Below are 25095 nucleotides of genomic sequence, written 5' to 3'. Positions count from 1 at the left end.
TCCAAAAGTCTTCGCCTCACTGTGCATGCAGATGCACTCACACCTGCCTGCTGCCATTCCTGAGCAAGCTCTGCACTGGTGGTGCCCCGATCCCGCAGCTGAATCAACTTTAGGAGACGGTCCTGGCGCTTGCTGGACTTTCTTGGGCGCCCTGAAGACTTCTTCACAACAATTGAACCTCTGTCCTTTAAGTTCTTGATGATCCGATAAATGGTTGATTTAGATGCAATCTTACTAGCAGCAATATCCTTGTCTGTGAAGCCCTTTTTGTGCAAATCAATTATGACGGCACATGTTTCCTTGCAGGTAACCACGGTTAACAGAGGAAGAACAATGATTTCAAGCACCACCCTCCTTTTAAAGCTTCCAGTCTGTTATTCTAACTCAATCAGCATGACAGAGTGATCTCCAGCCTTGTCCTCGTCAACACTCTCACCTGTGTTAACGAGAGAATCACTGACATGATGTCAGCTGGTCCTTTTGTGGCAGGGCTGAAATGCAGTGGAAATGTTTTTTGGGGATTAAGTTCATTTTCATGGCAAAGAGGAACTTTGCAATTCATCTGATCACTCTTCATGACATTCTGGAGTATATGCAAATTGCCATCATAAAAACTGAGGCAGCAGACTTTGTGAAAATGTATATTTGTGTCATTCTCAAAACTTTTGACCACGACTGAACAGTACCAGTCAAAAGTTTGGACACACCTACTCATTCAAGGCTTTTTCTTTATCTTTACTATTTTCTACATTGTAGAATAATAATGTATGTATTATTTCATAGTTTTGATGTCTTCATTATTATTCTACAATGTAGAACATAGGGATGCCAGACAGGATAAAGCTGTAAGCCCCCTTTGAGACTGGCACAATTAAAAATAGACATCAAAGATGGTAATGAAATCAGCAGCATTAACCTCTTAAAGATCAGACCCTTTTTTTCCATTTTCGCCTAAAATGACATACCCAAATCTAACTGCCTGTAGCTCAGGACCTGAAGCAAGGATATGCATATTCTTGATACCATTTGAAAGGAAACACTTTGAAGTTTGTGGAAATGTGAAATTTATGTAGGAGAATATAATGCATTAGATTTGGTAAAAGATAATACAAACAAAAAAACATGTGTTTTCTATTTATTTTTTTGTTTCATCATCTTTCAAATTCAAGAGAAAGGCCACAATATAATATTGCAGTTTAGGTGCAATTTAGATTTTGGCCACTAGATGGAAGCAGTGTGTGTGCAAAGTTTCTGTGAATCCAGTGAAGCATTGCAATACTGGACTATTTTGTATCAAGTCTGCCCAAATGTGCCGAATTGGTCAATTGATACATTTTCAAGTACATAACTATAGAGAACATACTAACATGATATGGTAATACAAAATGTAAGTTTACACACTCCCAGGAATGTTTTACATGATGGATCATTAGCTTATACACTAACTTTCACACATCTAGATGGCGGGGTGGGTGTGTAGCCAGAGACAGCAAGGGTTCAAACTGTAGAACCCAGTTCCTACATTTGAATATAAAAATTGATTTTATCAAACAAAACTATGCTTATCCCAGAAACCCTAGACCCACTCCAATTTGCATACCGCCCCAACAGATCCACAGATGATGCGATCTCTATTGCACTCCACACTGCCCTTTCTCACCTGGACAAGAGGAACACCTATGTGAGAATGCTATTCATTGACTACAGCTCAGCGTTCAACACCATAGTGCCCTAAAAGCTCATCACTAAGCTAAGGACCCTGGTACTAAACATCTCCCTCTGCAACTGGATCCTGGACTTCCTGACGGACCGCCCCCAGGTGGTAACGGTAGGTAACAACACATCTGCCACACTGATCCTCAACACGGGGGCCCCTCCTGTACTCCCTGTTCACCCATGACTGCATGGCCAGGCACGACTCCAACACCATCATTAAGTTTGCCGATGACACAACAGTGGTAGGCCTGATCACTGACAACGATGAGACAGCCTATAGGGAGGAGGTCAGAGACCTGGCAGTGTGGTGCCAGGATAACAGCCTCTCCCTCAACGTGATCAAGACAAAGGAGATGATTGTGGACTACAGGGGAAAAAAAGAGGACTGAGCACGCCCCCATTCTCATCGACGGGGCTGTAGTAGAACAGGTTGAGAGCTTCAAGCTTCAAGTTCCACATCACAAACAAATTATCATGGTCCAAACACACCAAGACAGTCGTGAAGAGGGCACGACAAAGCTTATTCCCCCCCAGGAGACTGAAAAGATTTGGCATGGGTCCTCAGATCCTCAAAAAGTTATACAGCTGCACCATCGAGAGCATCCTGACTGGTTGCATCACCACCTGGTATGGCAACTGCTCGGCTTCCGACCGCAAGGCACTACAGAGGGTAGTGCGTACGGCCCAGTACATCACTGGGGCCAATTTTCCTGCCATCCAGGACCTCTATACCAGGCGGTGTCAGAGGAAGGCCCTAAAAATTGTCAAAGACTCCAGCCATCCTAGTCATAGACTGTTCTCTCTGCTACCGCACGGCAAGTGTTACCGGAGTGCCAAGTCTAGGTCCAAAATGCTTCTTAACAGCTTCTACCCCAAAGCCATAACTCTTGAACAGCTAATCATGACTACCCTGACTATTTGCATTGTCCCCCAACCCCACCGCACCCCACGCCACCCCAACCCCCTCTTTTACGCTGCTGCTACTCTGTTTATTATTTATGCATAGTCACTTTAACTCTACCCACATGTACATATTACCTCAATTACCTCGACTAACCGGTGCCCCCGCACATTGACTCTGTACCGGTACCCCCTGTATATAGCCTCCCTACTTTCATTTTATTTTACTGCTGCTCTTTAATTATTAGCTATTTTTTCTTTTTTACTTAGCTGCATTGTTGGTTAAGGGCTTGTAAGAAAGCATTTCACTGTAAGGTCCACACCTGTTGTATTCGGAGCATGTGGCAAATAAAATTTGATTTGATTTGATACATTTTATCTCTGGGACCCTCAGAATGACAAATCCGAGCAAGATTACTGATTGTAAGTACATTATTTACCTTCAGAGGTGAATGTATCAAACCAGTTGCCATGATAAGTTTTTTTGTTGTTGTGCACTCTCCTCAAACAATAGCATGGTAATAGCTACTATGAATTGGACAGTGCAGTTAGATTAACAAGAATTTAAGCTTTCTGCCCATGTAAGACATGTCTATGTCCTGGAAAGTTTGCTGTTACTGACAACAGTTATGCTTATCACATTAACGCACGTTAGCTCAACCGTCCCGTATAACTCCAGCTATTCATCTGCGAGAAGGCACCTTGTCATATCATTTTAGAATGAGAGGACTGTAGGTTGTTGCTGCTAGGTGCACATGCGATAGCAGCTCTTGCACAATCTTCGACATTCATAGTGACTGCTCAAACCTAGGTCTACGACTTCCTCCTAGAAGCTGCTGGCTTGTCACACACAGGTTCCCCATTGGCTTTAGGGGAGTACCGGGACGAAATAAACACGTTTTTTTCTTCTAATTACTCAAAGATCGATAGAGCTAGAGACACCATATTAGATTAAAAACAACTTATATACTGTATGTCCTCTACCATTAGCAACTAATTTCATTTTGAGTGTAGATGAGTTTCAGTTAAATAGACCAAGAACAGAACTATAGCAACGTTACTTTTGTAACAATAAAGAAAAAGAAGGGGAAAAAGTATGTTTTATTTTCACATACACCAGATAGGTGCAGTGAAATATGTTTATTTTACAGCACGTGTCAAACTCATTCCACTGACGGCTGAGTGTCTGCGGGTTTTTGCTCCTCACTTGTACTTGATTGATGAATGAAGGTCACTAATCAGTAAGGAACTCCCCTTACATGTTTGTCTATGTATTAATTGAAAGGAAAAACCAAAAACCAGCAGACACTAGGCCCTCCATGGAATGAGTTTGAGTTTGACACCCCTGTTTTACAGGGTCAGCCATAAGAGTACGGCACCCCTGGAGCAAATTAGGGTTAAGTGCCTTGCTCAAGGACACAGCGACAGATTTTTCACCTTGTCGGCTCGGGTATTTGAACCACCGACCTTCCGGTTACTGACTCAATGCTCTAACTGCAAGGTCACCTGCCGGCGAGGCGGGAGTGGAGTAACTCAGCCTTGGGACAGCTGGCAAGAAGTGCACAATATCTGTCTTATCTCCATGTTTCTTGTTTGTAATACTTGTTACTTTCAACAAATGTACTATCAGCCATAATTTCATGTTTGTGTCGATCTGAATAATTAATACTATAGGTTCAAAATGGTGAAAAATATATTTTCTAAACATAAACGGATCCATATTAACTATAATTTTCTCATCTCACTCAATGGGAATGTAGTAGGAGGTGTTTTTCACCATTTTCAATGACTTAATCCTTAGCCCTAACAATCAGGTGCGCTCCAGCAGCTCCAGCTGTCCTTGTCATGGACTCTCCTCGTGTCTTGATAGAATAAACGTCTTTATTCTCTTCACATTTCCATGGCTTAACATAAGGTAATTGACCCCCAGAATCATAAAGATATATTTTTTAACCACTTACCTGTCGTTAAAAGCTTATGTGAGTAGCTGATCCATCAAGTCAATTGATTAAGGCATAATTCTAATGTAATATATAATTTTCAAACATTGTCACTTGTTGATACAGTGGGGAAAAAAAGTATTTAGTCAGCCACCAATTGTGCAAGTTCTCCCACTTAAAAAGATGAGAGAGGCATGTAATTTTCATCATATGACAGACAAAATGAGAAAAAAAATCCAGAAAATCACATTGTAGGATTTTTTATGAATTTATTTGCAAATTATGGTGGAAAATAAGTATTTGGTCAATAACAAAATTTTCTCAATACTTTGTCATATACCCTTTGTTGGCAATGACACAGGTCAAACGTTTTCTGTAAGTCTTCACAAAGTTTTCACACACTGTTGCTGGTATTTTGGCCCATTCCTCCATTCAGATCTCCTCTAGAGCAGTGATGTTTTGGGGCTGTCGCTGGGCAACACGGACTTCCAACTCCCTCCAAAGATTTTCTATTGGGTTGAGATCAGGAGACTGGCTAGGCCACTCCAGGACCTTGAAATGCTTCTTACGAAGCCACTCCTTCGTTGCCCGGGCGGTGTGTTTGGGATCACTGTCATGCTGAAAGACCCAGCCACGTTTCATCTTCAATGCCCTTGCTGATGAAAGGAGGTTTTCACTCAAAATCTCACGATACATGGCCCCATTCATTCTTTCCTTTACACGGATCAGTCGTCCTGGTCCCTTTGCAGAAAAACAGCCCCAAAGCATGATGTTTCCACCCCCATGCTTCACAGTAGGTATGGTGTTCTTTGGATGCAACTCCTCCAAACACGACGAGTTGAGTTTTTACCAAAAAGTTCTATTTTGGTTTCATCTGACCATTCTCCCAATCCTCTTCTGGATCATCCAAATGCACTCTAGCAAACTTCAGACGGGCCTGGACATGTACTGGCTTAAGCAGGGGGACACGTCTGGCACTGCAGGATTTGAGTCCCTGGCGGCGTAGTGTGTTACTGATGGTAGGCTTTGGTACTTTGGTCCCAGCTCTCTGCAGGTCATTCACTAGGTCCCCCGTGTGGTTCTGGGATTTTTGCTCACCGTTCTTGTGATCATTTTGACCCCACGGGGTGAGATCTTGCGTGGAGCCCCAGATCGAGGGAGATTATCAGTAGTCTTGTATGTCTTCCATTTCCTAATAATTGCTCCCACAGTTGATTTCTTCAAACCAAGCTGCTTACCTATTGCAGATTCAGTCTTCCCAGCCTGGTGCAGGTCTACAATTTTGTTTCTGGTGTCCTTTGACAGCTCTTTGGTCTTGGCCATAGTGGAGTTTGGAGTGTGACTGTTTGAGGTTGTGGACAGGTGTCTTTTATACTGATAACAAGTTCAAACAGGTGCCATTAATACAGGTAACGAGTGGAGGACAGAGGAGCCTCTTAAAGAAGAAGTTACAGGTCTGTGAGAGCCAGAAATATTGCTTGTTTGTAGGTGACCAAATACTTATTTTCCACCATAATTTGCAAATAAATTCATAAAAAATCCTACAATGTGATTTTCTGGAGAAAAAAAATCTCAATTTGTCTGTCATAGTTGACGTGTACCTATGATGAAAATTACAGGCCTCTCTCATCTTTTTAAGTGGAAGAACTTGCACAATTGGTGGCTGACTAAATACTTTTTTTCCCCACTGTATTTTGCTAACATTATAAAAGCAATATGAACTAGAGGAGACAATGGCCTGTGCTTAAACTTTATTTTATTTTATTCCAGGTTATCAGTTTACATTGTGTTACCTGTGTCTCTCCTGTAACTTCTCCCAGGCTAACACCCAAAACTAGCTAGCGTGATACTTGAAACCTATGCTGGCATTTAGTCACTAGATGGGTTAAAAAATGCCATATGTTTGGAACTTTAAACAACTAAACAAAACTCTACAACCGAAAAACGCTTCCGGGTCCGTTTTTGTAATTACATCATTCAAAACCATTTTTTTGTTGATAACTCGGCAAAACATGTTCAGACTGGGCTGTTTTTTTCCAGGGAGGTCGTCCTCCATATTAGGAACGTGCTGACTTCGCTACGTCATTTTGGTTCTGTGTTATCTGTGAAAATGGGCTTGTTACTTTCACCCGTGTTACTTTCATCCCGGCTCTCCCCTACTCCCCTTACGAAAAAAGATTGCAGTCAGAGTGCAGTTTAACTGCAGTATGCTGCAATTACTGCGTCCAAAATACCACAATCGACTGCAGTTACTGCACTTTTACTGCAGTTTCAAAACTGCATTCTTTTTTTGTAAGGGTCACTTACATGTCAACAGTAGAGAGAAACCCAAGGGTAAAAAGCTAGCTTGACCACAAAACTTGCATCTGAGGAATCCACAGACATGAACTTCTAAAAGAGGAAACATCTTTATCTTTCATTCTCCAGCTCTGACAGCTGCAGCAGTTCAGTGTCAGTCAGTTAATCAGTCACTTTTTCAATCAGTTAATTTGTCTCTAAGTCAGTTCATGTTATTCCTTCAGAGATGACTAACGTCACCTGCAACATCACCCACAACAAATACCCCCTCTGGCCCTGGGTCTTCCACTCAACACCCTCTCCCTGGGGCTCCTGTTATGCCGCTTGGGGCTCCGCTCAATGCCCGTGATCTACATGGCCAACCTGGCCCTCTCAGACCTCCTCTTCACCCTCTCCATGCCCCTCCGGATCCTGTCCTTCGTCAGGGGCCACCGGCCCTACGGACACCTGGCCTGCATGGTCTCTGGGACTCTGTTTTCCATCAACCTCTACTCCAGCTCCTACTTCATCATGTTTATTAGCGTGGACCGGTTCCTGGCTGTGATCTATCCGCTGCGCTCGCACCCTCTGAGGACACCAGGCGTGGCCATATGGGTGGTGCCATGGCGGTGCCCGTGGCGCTGAATCACCATGCTGACCTGGACGAGAGGTGCAGCATGTGGCGTTGCTTCGAGGGCTACACTCAGGAAAAGTGGCGCTTTGGGTTCTATATCGCCTGTGTTTCCACTGTCCTGGGGAATGTTGTTCTATTTGCCGTCATCGTAGGCTGTACAGTGGCGGGGGTGCCAAAGCTGAGAGTACAGAAGGCCACCTCTTCCTCATCCTTCTCCTCTTCCTCTGTGGATAAGAGCCAGATGGTGTGGCTGCTTGTGACCAACCTTTCGATCTACACAGTGTGTTACATCCCCTTTCATGTTGCCATGGTCATATGGGCTCTACAAGCTATACTACCTGCAATCCCAGTTCCCCTTCTTTGGCTTCCATATTGGGACTATCTGCTTGGCTAGTGTGAACAGCTGCCTGGATCCTCTCATCTACTACTTCAGCTCCAAGATCCTCAAGAGAGGGAGAGGGACTACAGGAACCACAGAGGCTAATGTAACGGTTCTGCCTAATTCTGCCTTGTGGTGGAGGACTGGCATTAGTAGAGGTGAGAATGCTAGAGATGGTCTTGAACAAGTTAATGGTGGACGTTAAGTTGTTCTTACACATTCTGTACTCTATTTGTGTATGCAAATGAGACACAGGAAGCTGCTGAGAAATCAAATGGCAAACAGAATGAAATTATATTGGTTAGGGTGTTGAGTTAAAAAGCACCCTCATTTGTCCTGTATCGCTTAGTCTCACTTCCTTTGAAGACGTATTTCTTCTGTCTATTATGAGTGTGATGGGGAATAAAATGTCAGTTGTGGTGTGTGCGTTTGTGTTTGTGTGTGTGCATGATTGTGTGTTTGTGTCGCAGGGGAGAGATGTCACTAATAGCTCTGAAGTATCCTAGATACATAATGTACCAAATGTTGTATATGACAGTTAAATTGTAGCTTCGTCCTATATTTTAATATTTTATAAAGCTGTTTTATAGACCTGTTGAATGTCTTCTTCTGAAGGGAGATGTAGTTGAAATGTAGCAATGTTATTTTCTCAGATTATTGGTAATTGGTCTGACTTTCTATTTTTCTATAAGAAATATGTTCAACGTTGTAGATTTTGGTAGCCATGTGTCATTCTGTTTCTCTAAGTCACACACAGGACAATGAAAATGCAAAGATAATGAACTAAGAAGTATAGTTTAATTGTTTATTCATTAGGTAGTAAGATAAGCTATTACAAGCCAAATGACAGTACAGCATGGCGAGTCAGAAGAGAAGGGGACATCTCATGAAAATATATATATCATACAGTAGGTCCCTTTACAACAGCAACAGAATTCTTCCATATCATATAGTATAGTAAAAAAAGGTTAAGAGCGTGAGACAGGCAAGCAATGGAGAGATCAGGATAGTAGGGATGGAAACTGGCTACAAAGATTCAACTGCAGACAAGAGGCTGATCCCACTAAACAGAAGGAAGAGGACGGCCATGTCCCAATTCTCCTGAGATCCGTCCCAAAATATGCCTAAGTAACACCCTCATGATTCAACATAGCGTTAATGACTATATATTTGGTTCCGTTGGCCCATTGAAAGCACTGCTACTTCAGTCTAAGCCACGTGAGAGCCAGACAGAGTCAATGAGTGGAAGATACCACGAAGAGGAACAAACCATAGAGAAATGATCATTCAATCACAAAACAAGTTTAGATAAAAATCTATGTACGTTCGAATTTGAAATCCAAGGAAAATCCATATACAGTATATATTGCTTATAGGAATGATGCTAAATACATATACACAATTCATGATTTAAATTACAGGTGAACAAAACATCTAAAATATGAGGTATGTTTTGGGCAATTCGGGACAACCAAAACAGGACATCATCATGGGTTCACTTTGGTTGAACCGAGAGACCAATAAAAACATGTCTGTCTGCACAGCGCATGAAGCAGCATTATGCCCAATTCTCTTCACTGTTACACACACTGCACAGGGTTACAAATAGAAGAAAAGTCAAATACAGAAAGGATGAACATGCCAACTCAATCGGAATCGATTTAAGTAAAAACACAACACAACTCATCTGATTATGCTGGCGTCGACCTCAAATGAAGACATATCAAATGAAAAAAACATCTGTGCAACAACATGACATTAAAACCCAAGGAACAAAAAAGCTACGGATTCATTGCATTACTGGCATTATCAAAATATACAGACCATTGGAATACAATAACAAATAGAATCAACACCAGAGCAGTAAACAACAATTCAACTTGGGACAAAAAAAAGGAATACAATAAACATTCAAATCAATAACTATTGGACAAACACAATATTTTTAAAGTGCAATATAAAGCCTAAGGGATGTGCAAGGTATGGTTTCAGAGTTGGCTTGGTGGTGTAGGGTGGCCATCTCGCCATCTTCTCCCTCGGAAAGTTAGACCCTGTCGCAGATCACCGTCTCGACAACAAAGGTGTTCTCAAAGTGACGGATGCTGTGGCAGTTCCTCGCCTCGCGCTTGTCAATGCCTAGAGAGAGGGATGGAGAAGAAGAGAAGATAGGTAAGCTTACATCCAGGGTTATGTGTCATGTTCCATTATGTTATACCTATAACATACTTTTGATATGATATGATAGGGATTGGGATATCTATTGTGCTATTGCTGTGCTGGGTTACAGAGGTACTGGCCACTCCCCATTTGTGTTCATATGTCCACATATTGGCCGCCTATTAACCATTATGATAGTCTATGTACATGCATTCTCATAAGACTAGTTAGCTTTATTCAGAAATACAACAGTTGAGGGAGCTGCCTACCTCATTCACTGTTACCATGACTACCAGTACTAGCCTCATCTTGGATCAATGGAGTTGCCTATCAGTCCATATGTGCTCAGTGGCAAGGAAGCATGTTACATCAATGCTCTGGTTCTATAATTGGCCAATTACAGAGCAAATCCCTACTATGCGTCACTTCCTCCCTCACGCATGCTGCCTGATGGTGTGTTGGAGAAATGACTCACATACACACACGTGATGGCTCTGACATGGTAATCATACAGGGATATGTGTGTGGAAGTTTGCCAACAACTCATATTGTGGGAGGCTAGCGCCTGGCGGAGCCCACACACATATACGTGCATGCTCTCACACACACACACACCCTGTCTGAGCCCACACAGGAAGCTCTGATATCGACATGGCCATCTCCATTTCCTTTGTGATGATGGGTTTCATATGGAGGCCTCTGACAGTCAGCGTTTCTCCCACCACACAGTCAGCCAACCCACGGATTCTCTCTTGACTCAGTGACTACTATGAAACACACAGTCTTCTGTTCTCCTCTCCTCTGCTCTGTACAGGACAGCAAGAGTCTAACTGATGACATAGCACTTACATTCATCTCATGTTGACAAGGACATCTGTGTGTGATTGCGAGTGTGTGTGTGAGTGTGAAATTGTATGCCGACGCGTGAGAGAATATATCTGAGTGTGTGTGTGTGTGTTACTTACGTCGACGTGCGTCGCGTTGGCGTTTGAGGCGGTAGGTGTCTTTTCCGTAGCAGAGCCGGTGGATGAAGGGCCCCAGCTGTCTCATGTTCCTCACCCTCCCCGTCACCACCATCTCCTCCTGGATGATGTAGGTCTGGGGCAGGTACGTCCCCTTCTGTTGGAGAGAGAGACAAACACACTTTATATAACTGTCCTTCACAGGGCATACACAGATTAAGTCAAATAGATAGACATAACACAATAGCATACCTTGACGTTGACCAGCAGCTCCCACAGGTTCCTTGGTGGCATGACCAGGGTGGTGTTGAGCTCAATCACGTAACACTTGTCCAGGGCAATGTCGTGGTACGCAGTCAGACCCTGGAATTAGAAATGACAACAAAAAATGTATCATCAATTCCGAGGTATTGAATAACTCTTTACCTTTGAGTAGCAGAAAGGTCTTTGCTCCACGTCTTGCAGCAGAGTTGAAGGAGGAAGGAAACGTCAGCATTTACCAAACTGATAAAGAAATGTGTGAGTAAGATATGACTAAAATGTCACACCCTCAGTTAAACTAATAATGTATGACTATTAGTAGACTAGAGCTTAGAGCAGGGGTGTCAAACTCATTTTAGCTCAGGGGCCACATGGAGGAAAATCTATTCCCAAGTGGGCCGGACCGGAAAAATCATGGTATATATAACTTAAAAACAACAACTTCAGATTGTTTTCTTTGTTTTAATACGATCAACATACAACATAAAGCTGGAGCCTGAGGACAGTGTGTCCAAAATAGTACAAGCACAACATCACTATTAATCATAAAACACGTCAAGTTTATTTGAAAATTCTAAAGAAAAAGAACACACAAACACACAATGCCTCAGTGATTAACAGAACTGTTTCACAGATCACAGAACTATATCAGGGTGTCATTTCTCAGGAAGAAATGTAGATAAAAATAATGAAATCCTGTTCCCCAAACAAGTGCAAGAACCACAGAGTCAAGAATAGGTTAAATATACAAATAAAATAAAATCAATTAAAAACAATAGCACATCAACATAAAAACATATAAACATAAAGCTGGAGCCTGAGGACAGTGTCCAAAAGCACAACATCACTATTAATCATAAAACACCTCAAGTTATTTGAAAGTTCTGAGGACAAAGAACACACAAACACACAATGCCTCAGTGATTCACAGAAGTACACTGCTCAAAAAAATAAAGGGAACACTTAAACAACACAATGTAACTCCAAGTCAATCACACTTCTGTGAAATCAAACTGTCCACTTAGGAAGCAACACTGATTGACAATACATTTCACATGCTGTTGTGCAAATGGAATAGACAACAGGTGGAAATTATAGGCAATTAGCAAGACAACCCCAATAAAGGACTGGTTTTGCAGGTGGTGACCACAGACCACTTCTCAGTTCCTATGCTTCCTGGCTGATGTTTTGGTCACTTTTGAATGCTGGCGGTGCTTTCACTCTAGTGGTAGCATGAGACGGCGTCTACAACCCACACAAGTGGCTCAGGTAGTGCAGCTCATCCAGGATGGCACATCAATGCGAGCTGTGGCAAGAAGGTTTGCTGTGTCTGTCAGCGTAGTGTCCAGAGCATGGAGGCGCTACCAGGAGACAGGCCAGTACATCAGGAGACGTGGAGGAGGCCGTAGGAGGGCAACAACCCAGCAGCAGGACTGCTACCTCCACCTTTGTGCAAGGAGGAGCAGGAGGAGCACTGCCAGAGCCCTGCAAAATGACCTCCAGCAGGCCACAAATGTGCATGTGTCTGCTCAAACGGTCAGGAAACAGACTCCATGAGGGGTGGTATGAGGGCCCGACGTCCACAGGTGGGGGTTGTGCTTACAGCCCAACACCGTGCAGGACGTTTGGCATTTGCCAGAGAACACCAAGATTGGCAAATTCGCCACTGGCGCCCTGTGCTCTTCACAGATGAAAGCAGGTTCAAACTGAGCACATGTGACATACGTGACAGAGTCTGGAGACGCCGTGGAGAACGTTCTGCTGCCTGCAACATCCTCCAGCATGACCGGTCTGGCGGTGGGTCAGTCATGGTGTGGGGTGGCATTTCTTTGGGGGGCCGCACAGCCCTCCATGTGCTCGCCAGAGGTAGCCTGACTGCCATTAGGTACTGAGATGAGATCCTCAGACCCCTTGTGAGACCATATGCTGGTGCGGTTGGCCCTGGGTTCCTCCTAATGCAAGACAATGCTAGACCTCATGTGGCTGGAGTGTGTCAGCAGTTCCTGCAAGAGGAAGGCATTGATGCTATGGACTGGCCCGCCCGTTCCCCAGACCTGAATCCAATTGAGCACATCTGGGACATCATGTCTCGCTCCATCCACCAACGCCACGTTGCACCACAGACTGTCCAGGAGTTGGCGGATGCTTTAGTCCAGGTCTGGGAGGAGATCCCTCAGGAGACCATCCGCCACCTCATCAGGAGCATGCCAAGGCGTTGTAGGGAGGTCATACAGGCACGTGGAGGCCACACACACTACTGAGCCTCATTTTGACTTGTTTTAAGGACATTACATCAAAGTTGGATCAGCCTGTAGTGTGGTTTTCCACTTTAATTTTGAGGGTGACTCCAAATCCAGACCTCCATGGGTTGATACATTTGATTTCCATTGATCATGTTTGTGCGATTTTGTTGTCAGCACATTCAACTATGTAAAGAAAAAAGTATTTAATAAGATTATTTCATTCATTCAGATCTAGGATGTGTTATTTTAGTGTTCCCTTTATTTTTTTGAGCAGTGTATATCACAGATCACAGAACTATATCAGGGTGTCATTTCTCAGGCAGAAATTTAGATACAAATAATGAAATCCTGTTCCCCAAACAAGTGCAAGAACCACAGAGTCAAGAATAGGTTAAATATACAAATAAAATAAAATCAATTAAAAACAATAGCACATCAACATAAAAACATATAAACATAAATCTGAAAGCGTTGCTCAAACTCCCGTAACAGTCCCGTTATTTTATCTTTGAACCGCTTCATGTCTGCCACATGTTGGGTCGCGCACACATTTTTCAGACAGGGGAAGTGAGCTGCATCACCACCGGCAAGTTGCGTCTCCCACAATGACAGCTTCAACTTGAAAGAACGTATGCTGTCATAATACTGCGTGACAACTTTGTTGCGCCCTTGCAGCTGTTTGTTCAAGTTATTCAGGTGCTCTGTAACATCCACCATAAATGCAAGGTCCTGCATCCATTCTGCGGAATGAAATTCTAACACTGGTTTGCCCTTTTCTTCCATGAACTGTTCAATTTCTTCTCGTAAATCAAAGAAACGCCTCAGCACAGCACCTCGGCTTAACCATCTTACCTCAGTGTGGTATGGCAGGCCATAGATGTGGTCTTTCTCTCTGAGAAGGCTGTCAAACTGACGGTGATTCAGGCTTCTGGATCGGATGAAATTAACAGTTTGGATGACCACCTTCATGACGTTATCCATCTTTAATGACTTGCAACACAAAGCCTCCTGGTGCAAAATACAGTGAAAAGTCAAAAAATCACGTCCTCCATTTGCAGATTGCACTTTCTCTCTGAACTTTGTCACAACGCCTGCTTTTTTCCCGATCATTGAGGGCGCACCATCTGTAGCCAGGCTGACAGCGCGGGACCAGTCCACTCCGACCCTGTCCAGCGCGCCGACGAGTGCGGTAAAAATATCAGCTGCTGTCGTTGTATGTCATCGGCACCAACTCCACGAACTCCTCGGTGACGGTCAATGTGTCATCAACTCCGCGGATGAAAATGGCCAGTTGTGCAACATCTGTAATGTCCGTGCTTTCATCAATTGCAACCGAAAACGCAATAAATGACTTTACTTTTGCTTCAACTGGCTGTCCAAATCCACTGAAAGATCGGAAATCCTGTCTGCAACTGTGTTTCTTGTCAGGCTGATATTTGCAAAAGCCTGCCGCTTTTCAGGGCAACACAATCTCCACTGCCTTCATCATGCATGTTTTTACAAATTCACCCTCACTAAATGGTTTTGAAGCCACTGCGATTTCATTAGCAATGAGGTAGCTAGCTTTCACTGCAGCGTCACTGATGTCTCGGCTGTGAGTAAACACAGACTGCTGTTTCTTCAGACCCGCCAACAGTTCATTCACCTTCTCTCATCTCCGCTGTCCTTGAAAGTTGTCATATTTGTCGGCATGAAGACTCACATAGTGGCGACGAAGGTTATATTCTTTCAGCACTGCAACATGCTCTGAACACACCAAACATACAGCTTTCCCATTCAATTCCGTGAATAAATAGGATGACCATTTTTCTTGGAACACTCTGCACTCTGCGTCCACTTTTCTCTTTTTTGACAGAGACATATTGGGGCAATGAGGGTGCCAAAGCACATAATGTTAAAAGTAGAAGCCGTAATAAATATCGCGGGCAAAACAAAGTAGCTCATTGGCTGCACGTGCTTGACCTACTTGCTCTGCCCCGGTATAAACAGTTTGCTTGCTTAACACAATTGCTATTGCGCCATCCGGTGGACGCAATTGGAACAGCAGTTTATTTTATTGAAAAATTGCAGCGCATTTTTATACTTTACAAAATTATTATTATTAATTTATTTTATTTTTTTCAAAAATCATCTCGCGGGCCGGATTAAACCCGTTTGCGGGCCTGATCCGGCCCGCGGGCCGGACGTTTGACACCCCTGGCTTAGAGAGTTAATCAAATGTGTTTATATAAGATGCATATTTGCCCAGCAACAGAGTATTTGTGTCTTGTAATTAGGCAAGCAGAAGTGCAAAACGATTGAAACCAATAACAGGAGACTGGTTCCAAAAACACACAGGGAAGGGGAGTGAAAGGCTTGCAGGATATTGTGAGAACAGCAATAACTATGTATGGGAATAGAGAAAAAATGCAGCCTGCCCGAGCAAGGAGTAGACTATGATAAGAACATATGTGTGTGTGTATGTGTGACCTGATGGTCAGGAGAGCAGAGGATAACCACATGAGCTAAACCCAGGTGTGAGTTTACAAGATGTGTACAGTGGAAAAATACAGCCCGCCTAAAGCAGGGTGGGATTTTTCCTCTGACGTGTGTGTATAAAAATATTGTACGTCCATTTTGTGGCAGAGCGCTCTCATGAATAAAGGCTGACCATTGCAGAAAGGGGTCTTTGTTTAATTCATTATTTAAACTAGAGATTTACACCTCTGGGAATTATTCAAAGATTTAAGAAGTAGTTGACTTCAACCATTGAGATAACAGAATTCTCGTGACACAAACCCACAGATGTACTCCAGTCTGACACTTAATAACAGAGAAGGTCACATAAAGCTTTCATTGCCTTGTAGAACACAGACCCTTAAAGACACATTCTCCAGAATCATATGCTCATATGTATACCAGTTGGCAATGGGTGAGCATTCTGGCACAAAATGGCTGCCTTGTATCAGACTCCACATTGGCTGTGTGTATTGGCATAGGGATGACTGAGGGTCCCTTGGTTCTTACCCTGTGGAAGTCGTGGATGATGTCTGCGGGGTCACTCCCTCCGAAATGGGGTACGGGCACGCTGATCTGCTCGTAGTTGTCGTCTAGGTAGATGCCCACGTTCTCCTCCAGCTCCTGTCTGCCGTGCATGGGGGCGTACACAGAGTCCTCATACAGCACCCTGCAGTGGAACAGACTGTCCTCAGGAATCTAGAACACAGAGAGAGAACAGATCAGAACAGGGTTAGGATAGTCAGGGGGATATCTATATGTGGTATATCTACAGTACCAGTCAAATGTTTGACACACCTATTTATTCAAGGGTTTTTCTTAATTTTTACTATTTTCTACCTAGCGAAGACATCGAAACTATGAAATAACACATATGGAATCATGTAGTAACCATAAAAGTGTTTTAAAAAATCAAAATATATTTTAGAGTTTAGATTCTTCAAAGTAGCCACCCTTTGCCTTGATGACAGCTTTGCACACTCTTGGCATTCCCTCAACCAGCTTCACCTGGAATGCTTTTCCAACAGTCTTGAAGGAGTTCCCACATATGCTGAGCATTTGTTGGCTGCTTTGCCTTCACTCTGAGGTCCAACTCATCCCAAACCATCTCAATTGGATAGAGGTCGGTTGATTGTGGAGGCCAGGTCATCTGATGCAGCACTCCATCACACTCCTTCTTGGTAATTTGGACTCCAGACCAAAGGACAGATTTCCACCGGTCTAATGTCCATTGCTCGTGTTTCTTGGCCCAAGCAAGTCTCTTCTTCTTATTGGTGTCCTGTAGTAGTGGTATCTTTGCAGCAATTTGACCATGAAGGCATGATTCATGCAGTCTCCTCTGAACAGTTGATGTTGAGATGTGTCTGTAACTTGAACTCTGTGAAGCATTTATTTGGGCTGCAATTTCTGAGGCTGGTAACTCTAATGAACTTATCCTCTGCAGCAGAGGTAACTCTGGGCCTTCTTTTCCTGTGGCTGTCCTCATGAGAGCCAGTTTCATCATAGCGCTTGATGGTTTTTGCGACTGCCCTTGAAGAAACTTTCAGTTCTTGAGATTTTCCAGATTGTCTGACCTTCATGTCTTAAAGTAATGATGGACTGTCGTTTCTCTTTGCTTATTTGAGCTGTTCTTGCCATAATATGGACTTCGTCTTTTACCAAATAGGGCTTTCTTTTCTTCTGTATACCACCCCTACCTTGTCACAACACAACTAATTGGCTCAAACGCATTAAGAAGGAAAGAAATTCCACAAATTAACTTTTAACAAGGCACACCTGTTAATAGAAATGCCTTCCAGGTGACTACCTCATGAAGCTGGTTGAGAGAATGCCAAGAGTGTGCAAAGCTGTCATCAAGGCAAAGGGTGGCTACTTTGAAGATTCTCAAATATACAATATATTTTGATTTGTTTAACACTTTTTTGGTTACTACATGATTCCATATGTGTTATTTCATAGTTTTGATGTCTTCACTATTATTCTACAATGTAGAAAATAGTAAAAAATAAAGAAACACTTTTGACTGGTACTGTATATGAATCATCATTGCTTCAATCAGAACCAATCTGTCTGTATGATTGAATATGTGAGGTATGATGTAGCAGGTAGTAGTAGCTACTACTGGTAGTTGTGCAGTAGTATAGTGTAGTAAGGTGTGTGAGGTAGTATGTAAAAGTAATATAATATCTGACCTGTAGTATGAAACATAAGTTACTAGTGGTAGTTGTGTAGTGTAGTATAGTTATATTATAGTAGTATAGTGTAGTAAGTTGTGTGAGGTAGTATGTAAAAGTAATATAATATCTGACCTGTAGTATGAAAAATAAGTTACTAGTGGTAGTTATGTAGTGTAGTATAGTTATATTATAGTAGTATAGTGTAGTAAGTTGTGTGAGGTAGTATGTAAAAGTAATATAATATCTGACCTGTAGTATGAAAAATAAGTTACTAGTGGTAGTTATGTAGTGTTGTATAGTGAAGTACAGTAGTATAGTACCTGTGGTATGAAGTAATAGCGATAGACGTATATGGAGGCCAGCACCAGTCCTGACATGAACACCACCAGGCCAAAGGTGAGACAACAGAGTCCATTCAGATGAGACTTCTTGGGCCTCAGAGGAAGAACCAGCTCCTGGTGGAAGAAACAATACACAGGTCAGACCTACAGGCCAATGTAAGTTCAATAAGAATTATCAGCAGGATGCTCCCACTATGTAACAGCAGTTTCCGTTTCAATCTATGTTGGTGGTAATAGCTAAGCAGTTATCTTCACCTAAAAAAAACTCATGACTATGATATAATCAAATTCATCCGAGCAGAAATAATCAGTCATATAATATCTTAGAGTGAACCTCTCACACAGCCACGCTTTCCTGTTCTACATCCTACCAAGCCATATTTTCTTGCTTAGTCTGATGAGACCACTCTGTCCTTGCCAAGCGGTTAGTCAGAGAGGACATCTCTAAGACGTACTGTAGGCTTAAGGCTAGAAATGCCTCCTCATCCCAACAGCCCACCCACAGTCTCTCAGCCCTACCGTCAATCTGTTCGCTATTAGCGATACGCTAGTCGCTAGCTAGAGACGGTACCCACACACGGTTGCTAGGGACTACGGAGAATAAAAAGGGATGAGACAGGTTGCGTTGTGTGTGCCGAGTGACGGCGAAGGAGGCTGGCGCGGTTGTCTGGTAGCTCTATTCATAGGCCTCTACTTCCAAATGCCTTATTTGTAGCTGTGACAGCTGTTACATCACACACCTCCAGTGGGAGGGAGATCAGAGCGATTGCGTGGAAGAGGAATCTCAAGCCGGAGTTGGTATTAATAGTCCTTATACAGATTTGGTATATATATGTCTCCTATGACACCTTTGCAAGAATCCCGTCTCCCACCTCCCTACCGTCTTTTTTTGCTTTTTATGCAAATCCAGTATGGCCACCCTTTTAGCAGCTCCCTGACAGTTATGTAACCAAAGCATATTTCTTATGACTCTCTACAGTGTGACTTCATTTCTTTCCTCATCTCCTTTCCTTCATCTGGTTTGAATGAACAGAACAGATGAAAGCCACCCGAAGTAGGCCTATGTCTACCATATTGCACCTGTGAAGTATTTTCAGATCAGTGCAGACGGCATAGATTAGGGTGATCATGACACAAGGAAAATAAATCACATTACACTATTTAACTTAATGCATTGCGCCCTCATTTAAAAAAAATAAAAATAAACAGCCCCACTGCGCAGGTGGCTCTCACGCGCTTCCTGCTGGATTGGCGGGGGAAACCACTTCGGTAACCATAGCGCAGCCATAACGTTTCCATTTTTATGCACAATTTACATCGTAATTATTGACGTGATACAACTTCCCAATATCAAAACATAAACGTTTTGTATTGAAAGCTTTCGATAAACATAGCTATTATTCGACAAAAATTGTCTAGTATAGCCTACAATTCGTGGCTACATCTGTGGTATATTCATTACAGAAACTGTTTAAGAACCAAACGGAAGCAAACAGGAAAACGAGAGTTTCTATTGGACTATTTAAGGTAGGTCCCGCCCCGTTTCGTTCCGTTTAAGAAAAGTTTTGCAACAAAATCAGCGGAATGAATACACCCCTGCAGTGTCCCCCCCAACCCACACACCTAGCCTAAGCCTAAGAAGGTGACGTAATGTCAACATCCTCCTGCTGTGCTGCCTGGCTTGTATCGCTTTTAAAAGGTTACTTTCTATCCGTGTTTCCAGCGCTTTCACTGCAACAGTGTATCATTGCTGGTAACAATAGTACCAACACAGAATATTGTAACAATAAATGATGTAGTGGTACTATATTCAGAATGACCTACTGCTGATGTTATGGTTTGTTTTGGAAAAATAGCCCTGATATAATCTAATTATTGCATCTTGGTCAGCAAAAAATCCCTCTTTCTCCACAACGCTATGTCAATACATGGAATATAGAAAGGAGATGCTGAACTCACGTGTTCATAGGGCATGAGAATCTCGGCTTTGTCTCCATCGAGCTCCTTCTCTGCTTTCTGCGCCGATACCGACTGGAAAGTAATCTTCACCATCTTTGTTTATTTTTTTCAACACACTGACTTCCTCATTCGATGCTGGTTGAATATATAGTTGTACTGTTCTTTCGCCCCCGTCCTATCAAGCTCCTCTCTGACCTCAGATAAGCGTAGCTGTGACGAACAATCCTATGTGGGACTCGAAAAAAAATCATACCACTATCACTTTTCAAAGTAATAGTCGACATCCATATGAGTTTGATTAAAATGTTGCTTTTATTAGCCTGTTGTTTATGTTATTGTGTTTTATAATAATTGAGTTTGTATAGATATTGCTGGACTTATACAAGTTTGCACCTAAATGGACGTTTTTCATTGCATGAATTAGATTAAGAATATGGGGTTTATTTGCGAGAGTCGTTAAGGGACTTTTATTCTGAAGGTTTGCACCAGATATGGGTATACCTTCCTTATCTTATTTTTAGCGCTTTTTCTCTGCTGATTTTCCTGAAAAAACTCTGATCATCCGGAAGTCTATAATGATACGCCTATACAGGAGTGAAACTGAAATAATCTCTTTAATGACGTGAAATTGGATATGTGAGAGTAAGCTATGTGAATGTTAAGCACATATTTATAATCACTACAGAGTCTGACTTTACACAGTGGAAAATTAATTTTGTGTTTCATTATTCTAAAGGCCATACTATATGTGCATCTTCCTAGTAGGCCTAAGCATGAATAAACTATTCATATGAGGAAACAACCCCTATAGCAATGTATTAGCTGTCTGTCTGTCTGTCCGATCGGAGCAATAGAGCACAAATGGAGAAAAAAAAAATATTATCTTCAATTCATTTCACAACTCTCAATAAAGATAAGCATGGTTGGAGCCCATATGCCAAAGGTTGAGTTGGCCTACATTTGTTGTCATTTTAGCAGACGCTCTTGTCCAGAGCGACTTACAGTCGTGAGTGCATGCATTTTTTATTTGTACTGGTCTCCAGTGGGAATCGAACCCACAACCCTGGCATTGCAAGTGCAACGCTCTACGAACTGAGCCACATGGTGTAGAGAAGAAGTGTATTTAGCCTATTCAATACTAAGGACTGGACGATAATGTGACACATTTTCCTATTCAAATTTGGCCCAATGTCCCATTCTGTTAATTGTCTTGAATTGGGTTGGAATTGGCCTCAACCTTGGACAGGACATGTATTAAGTGCAATGGCCCACAATTAAACTTGAAATACACGTAAAGGTGACTAATTACACAACGTGAGAATTGTCTGTTAATGTTGCACGATTCAATGGGCTAATGGAATTTGCTAATGGATTTGGGAATTGGTTAAGTGTTTGTTTGAGTCGGAAGTTATGACGATGAGTACAAAATCTAACATTTATAGGGCACATTCATAATGATCCTTTGGGCATATTGTTTACTTATTGTTTTATATTTCCTAATTCAATAAATATCTGTTTTATGTGTTAAGTTATGATTAATTGTCTCTTTGCTGTTTCTTGTCATCATTTCATTTCCATCTATCTTTCAAAGCGTATTGGTGTCAGGAGCAGACTAGAATTGTGGGTTATAAAATACCAATTTATTTCGGCCTGGGACAGAAACTAAAGAATATCCCTCTTGTGGTCTAGCCAAGTCCTCTCTCTCTGCAGACAATTTCTATGGTGCGCAGAGGACAAAAGTCTAGACCAGCGATTGGCTGATTCGCAAGTGCGTTTAACAATCTCTTGCTCACGCAGTCAGCCCTTCGCATTCAGCCCCTCTATTCACATTTAAATGAGGCGTTATAAATACCTACTACTGGCACTATCGTTGCGCTTGAGGCTGCATAACAAATCTAGTACCAGTGTGCGCAAAAGTACAGCTCGGCTTTGTTTGCAGCAGGGACCGGCGGCCATCTGTCCCATTCACGGAGTGTAACGGTCGTGTGGATTTACCAAACCTCGGGCAGTGTCTGGGTTAAACTTCTACAACATGGCCCCCACTCACAATAACAAAAAAGGACTGAGTAGAGACGAAGATGAATACTACGGCATTAAAGTGGACAGAAAGGTAGGCCAAATTGTCGTGTATTGAGTGGTCTTTGGTTTGACTAAATGTAGCCTCATTTATTAACGTGGCGGTGAATTGTGTTTTTCTTTCCAGACCAGAAAGCCGTTGGTTGAGAAAAAGAGACGGGCTCGCATCAATGAAAGTTTGCAGGAACTCAGAGTTCTTCTCGCAGACACAGATGTACGTTTTTGCACATTTTATGTCACTTTATATCACATGTCCCCTCTCTTTGTGTAGCCTATTGTCGTTGCATTGTAAACCAGTTATTTACATTGTAGCCTATCAATCTGTCATTCACAGTTACAATCAAAGATGGAGAATGCAGAAGTGCTGGAAATGACTGTAAAACGAGTGGAGAGTATCCTTCAAAATCAAGCACATGGTAAGGTATAGGATTATTCACGCAATGTTATTATGCACATGGACATTTTCATCCAACTGGTAGAATGTTCTATGTGTTGGCCTATGTCCTGTGAGTCTCATTACTGTATCTATTTAGCTTCATTTATACCTGCCTCTAACATGTGTCCTTCATCCTGATCTTGTCCTGATCTTGACATGATCTTGTCTGTTTACACTTATAGGATCTGATCACAATCAGATCACAATGCGTCTTTTAGTCGTCTACACCTGTCTAAAAATGTGGGCAACATCAGAATGTGGACAGGATCAGGACAACGAATGCATGTTAGAACCAGGTATAAACGGGGCTTCTGTCTGTGCTTTGTCAGAGGTAGACACAGTGAGCCATGAGGCAAGTGAAAGGTTTGCTGCTGGCTACATCCAATGCATGCATGAGGTGCACACCTTTGTGTCCAACTGCCCGGGAATCGACGCAACTCTCGCGGCGGAGCTCTTGAACCACCTCCTGGAATGTATGCCCCTGAACGATGAGGACAGACTCCAGGTGATGCTCCAGGATATCATGACGGACTGCTCCACTAACAGCAGCAGCACTTGGCCCAGTTCTGAGGGCATTTACGCAGCACTGGTCTCCGCTGGAGGAAGGAGCATCTCCAGCGGAAGCTCCTCAGCCCTCTCCCCGGCGCCCTCCACCTCCTCCAGTGATGACCTGTGCTCGGATCTGGACGAGACTGACTCTGAGCAGAGCCACATCTCTGTGGACGCTGAGAACCAGGATGTTCTGAACATGCCCACAGTGGCCTATTCCAAGTCCATGTGGAGACCTTGGTAGAGCCAAATTACTGGAAGCCCACAACTGTCCATTACTAGAGGAATAGCCTACAAAAGTTATTGTATATTGGGTTTTGTTCAGTATATTTGAAGATTAAATTCCTTGTAATGTTGTTAGACTGTTGGATGACAGATATAGGAATAGCATGAGAAGTGGGACACTATCACTACAATGACTATACTTGGTAATGCAAAGTCCGGTTGCAAATAGGCTAGAGGTGGCATCATTTTAAAAAGCTTTTTTTTTGTATCAGAACCATTCTATTAATGCATTTGAATAAATAATAATACATATCAAATACTATTTAATGAATGAACTGTAATGTTTAAATCAACTTTGAATAAGTCCACATTGTTATAGATCTGAGATGTCTTTTAGCCAGATATAGGTTGTTTATTTACCTTCAGTGAAGGGGGTACAGATGTAAATATGTATTTGTTGATAGTATGGCTGTATAGAAAGTACTATGTCCCAGTAAACCACACTTAGTAATGCAGTGTTGTGTGTAAATTATTTTATTTGTGTAGGTTTAATAAAATAAATATTGTATGTCATCTGTAACATTGTAATAACAAATGGTTTGTGGCTGATCATGTCAATATCTAATTTCAGACATAAATTGTTATACACTGACTTAGTTCACTTAATTAAATGTACTTTCTCATCATAATGGACTCAGTTTATCCTATTTACTTAGCTGTGAAAATGTTCACATGAAGTAATGGACAATCGGTCCATTGTTTCAGGGAAGTCTATTGCTCTAGCACACTTCTAAAACAGGGACCAGAAATTGTTTAATTCTTGCCTGCTAAACTAGCATCAAACAGTCATTCCACAGGGACCAGAAATGGTTTAAATTCATGCCTGCTAAACTAGCATCAAACAGTCATTCCACAGTAATCACATTTCAGCAATACACTGGTAGCATTGTTTTCTAGTTATTAATCATATAAGCACTGTGTGCCATTTGTGTGTGTGAAGGTAGGCTTTGAAGACTACTTCAGCACAGCTGGACCAGTGGACCTTTATCAGGTGAGAATGTCTGGCTTTGGTCTTGACAGGCTAACCAAACTCCTTGCTCTGGTCAAACGCTACGTCACAACCACGGACGTTAGTTTCTTCTCCTCAATTAGTGGATCTGAGTTCCTCCCCAATGATTTCTACACCCTTAGTGGAGTTGCCAACAACCAGATGTATCCGTTTTCTGGGATACAGCTAATTCAAACTAGCTTCCTTTCCTGCTAAAAAAACGGATGTAGGAACTCCGTTTAGGCGTTTTCGAACTCCACTCAGGCATTTTCTTTTAACGCCTGCTATGTTAGGTTAGATTTCTATAACGCACACATTC

General features: G+C 42.4%; 2 protein-coding genes and 1 pseudogene across 2 annotated transcripts; 2 read left to right on the top strand and 1 right to left on the bottom strand.

Annotated features, from left to right (window-relative positions):
* Nucleotides 1-7115: 7115 nt before the first annotated feature.
* Nucleotides 7116-8051, top strand: LOC121534810 (annotated as a pseudogene).
* A 586-nt stretch (nt 8052-8637) lies between these two features.
* LOC121535147 (integral membrane protein 2C-like) lies at nt 8638-20653 on the bottom strand. The gene is made up of 6 exons (XM_041841907.1): nt 20443-20653; nt 18463-18597; nt 16476-16664; nt 11218-11328; nt 10969-11122; nt 8638-9982 (listed from the first exon to the last, which is right to left on the bottom strand). Exons 1-6 carry the CDS (start codon nt 20533-20535, stop codon nt 9891-9893), a joined length of 774 nt encoding a protein of 257 aa, XP_041697841.1. The 5' UTR covers nt 20536-20653; the 3' UTR covers nt 8638-9890.
* Nucleotides 20654-22180: 1527 nt separating this feature from the next.
* On the top strand, nt 22181-24157 carry LOC121534605 (transcription cofactor HES-6-like). The gene is made up of 4 exons (XM_041841182.2): nt 22181-22552; nt 22646-22732; nt 22853-22934; nt 23284-24157. Exons 1-4 carry the CDS (start codon nt 22475-22477, stop codon nt 23745-23747), a joined length of 711 nt encoding a protein of 236 aa, XP_041697116.1. The 5' UTR covers nt 22181-22474; the 3' UTR covers nt 23748-24157.
* The last annotated feature ends 938 nt before the right edge of the window (nt 24158-25095 follow it).

The sequence above is a fragment of the Coregonus clupeaformis genome, chromosome 21 (genome assembly GCF_020615455.1).
Source record: "Coregonus clupeaformis isolate EN_2021a chromosome 21, ASM2061545v1, whole genome shotgun sequence".
Lineage (NCBI taxonomy): Eukaryota > Metazoa > Chordata > Actinopteri > Salmoniformes > Salmonidae > Coregonus > Coregonus clupeaformis.
Note: the sequence above shows the minus strand (reverse complement) of the source record. Positions and strands in the feature narration are given on the sequence as shown.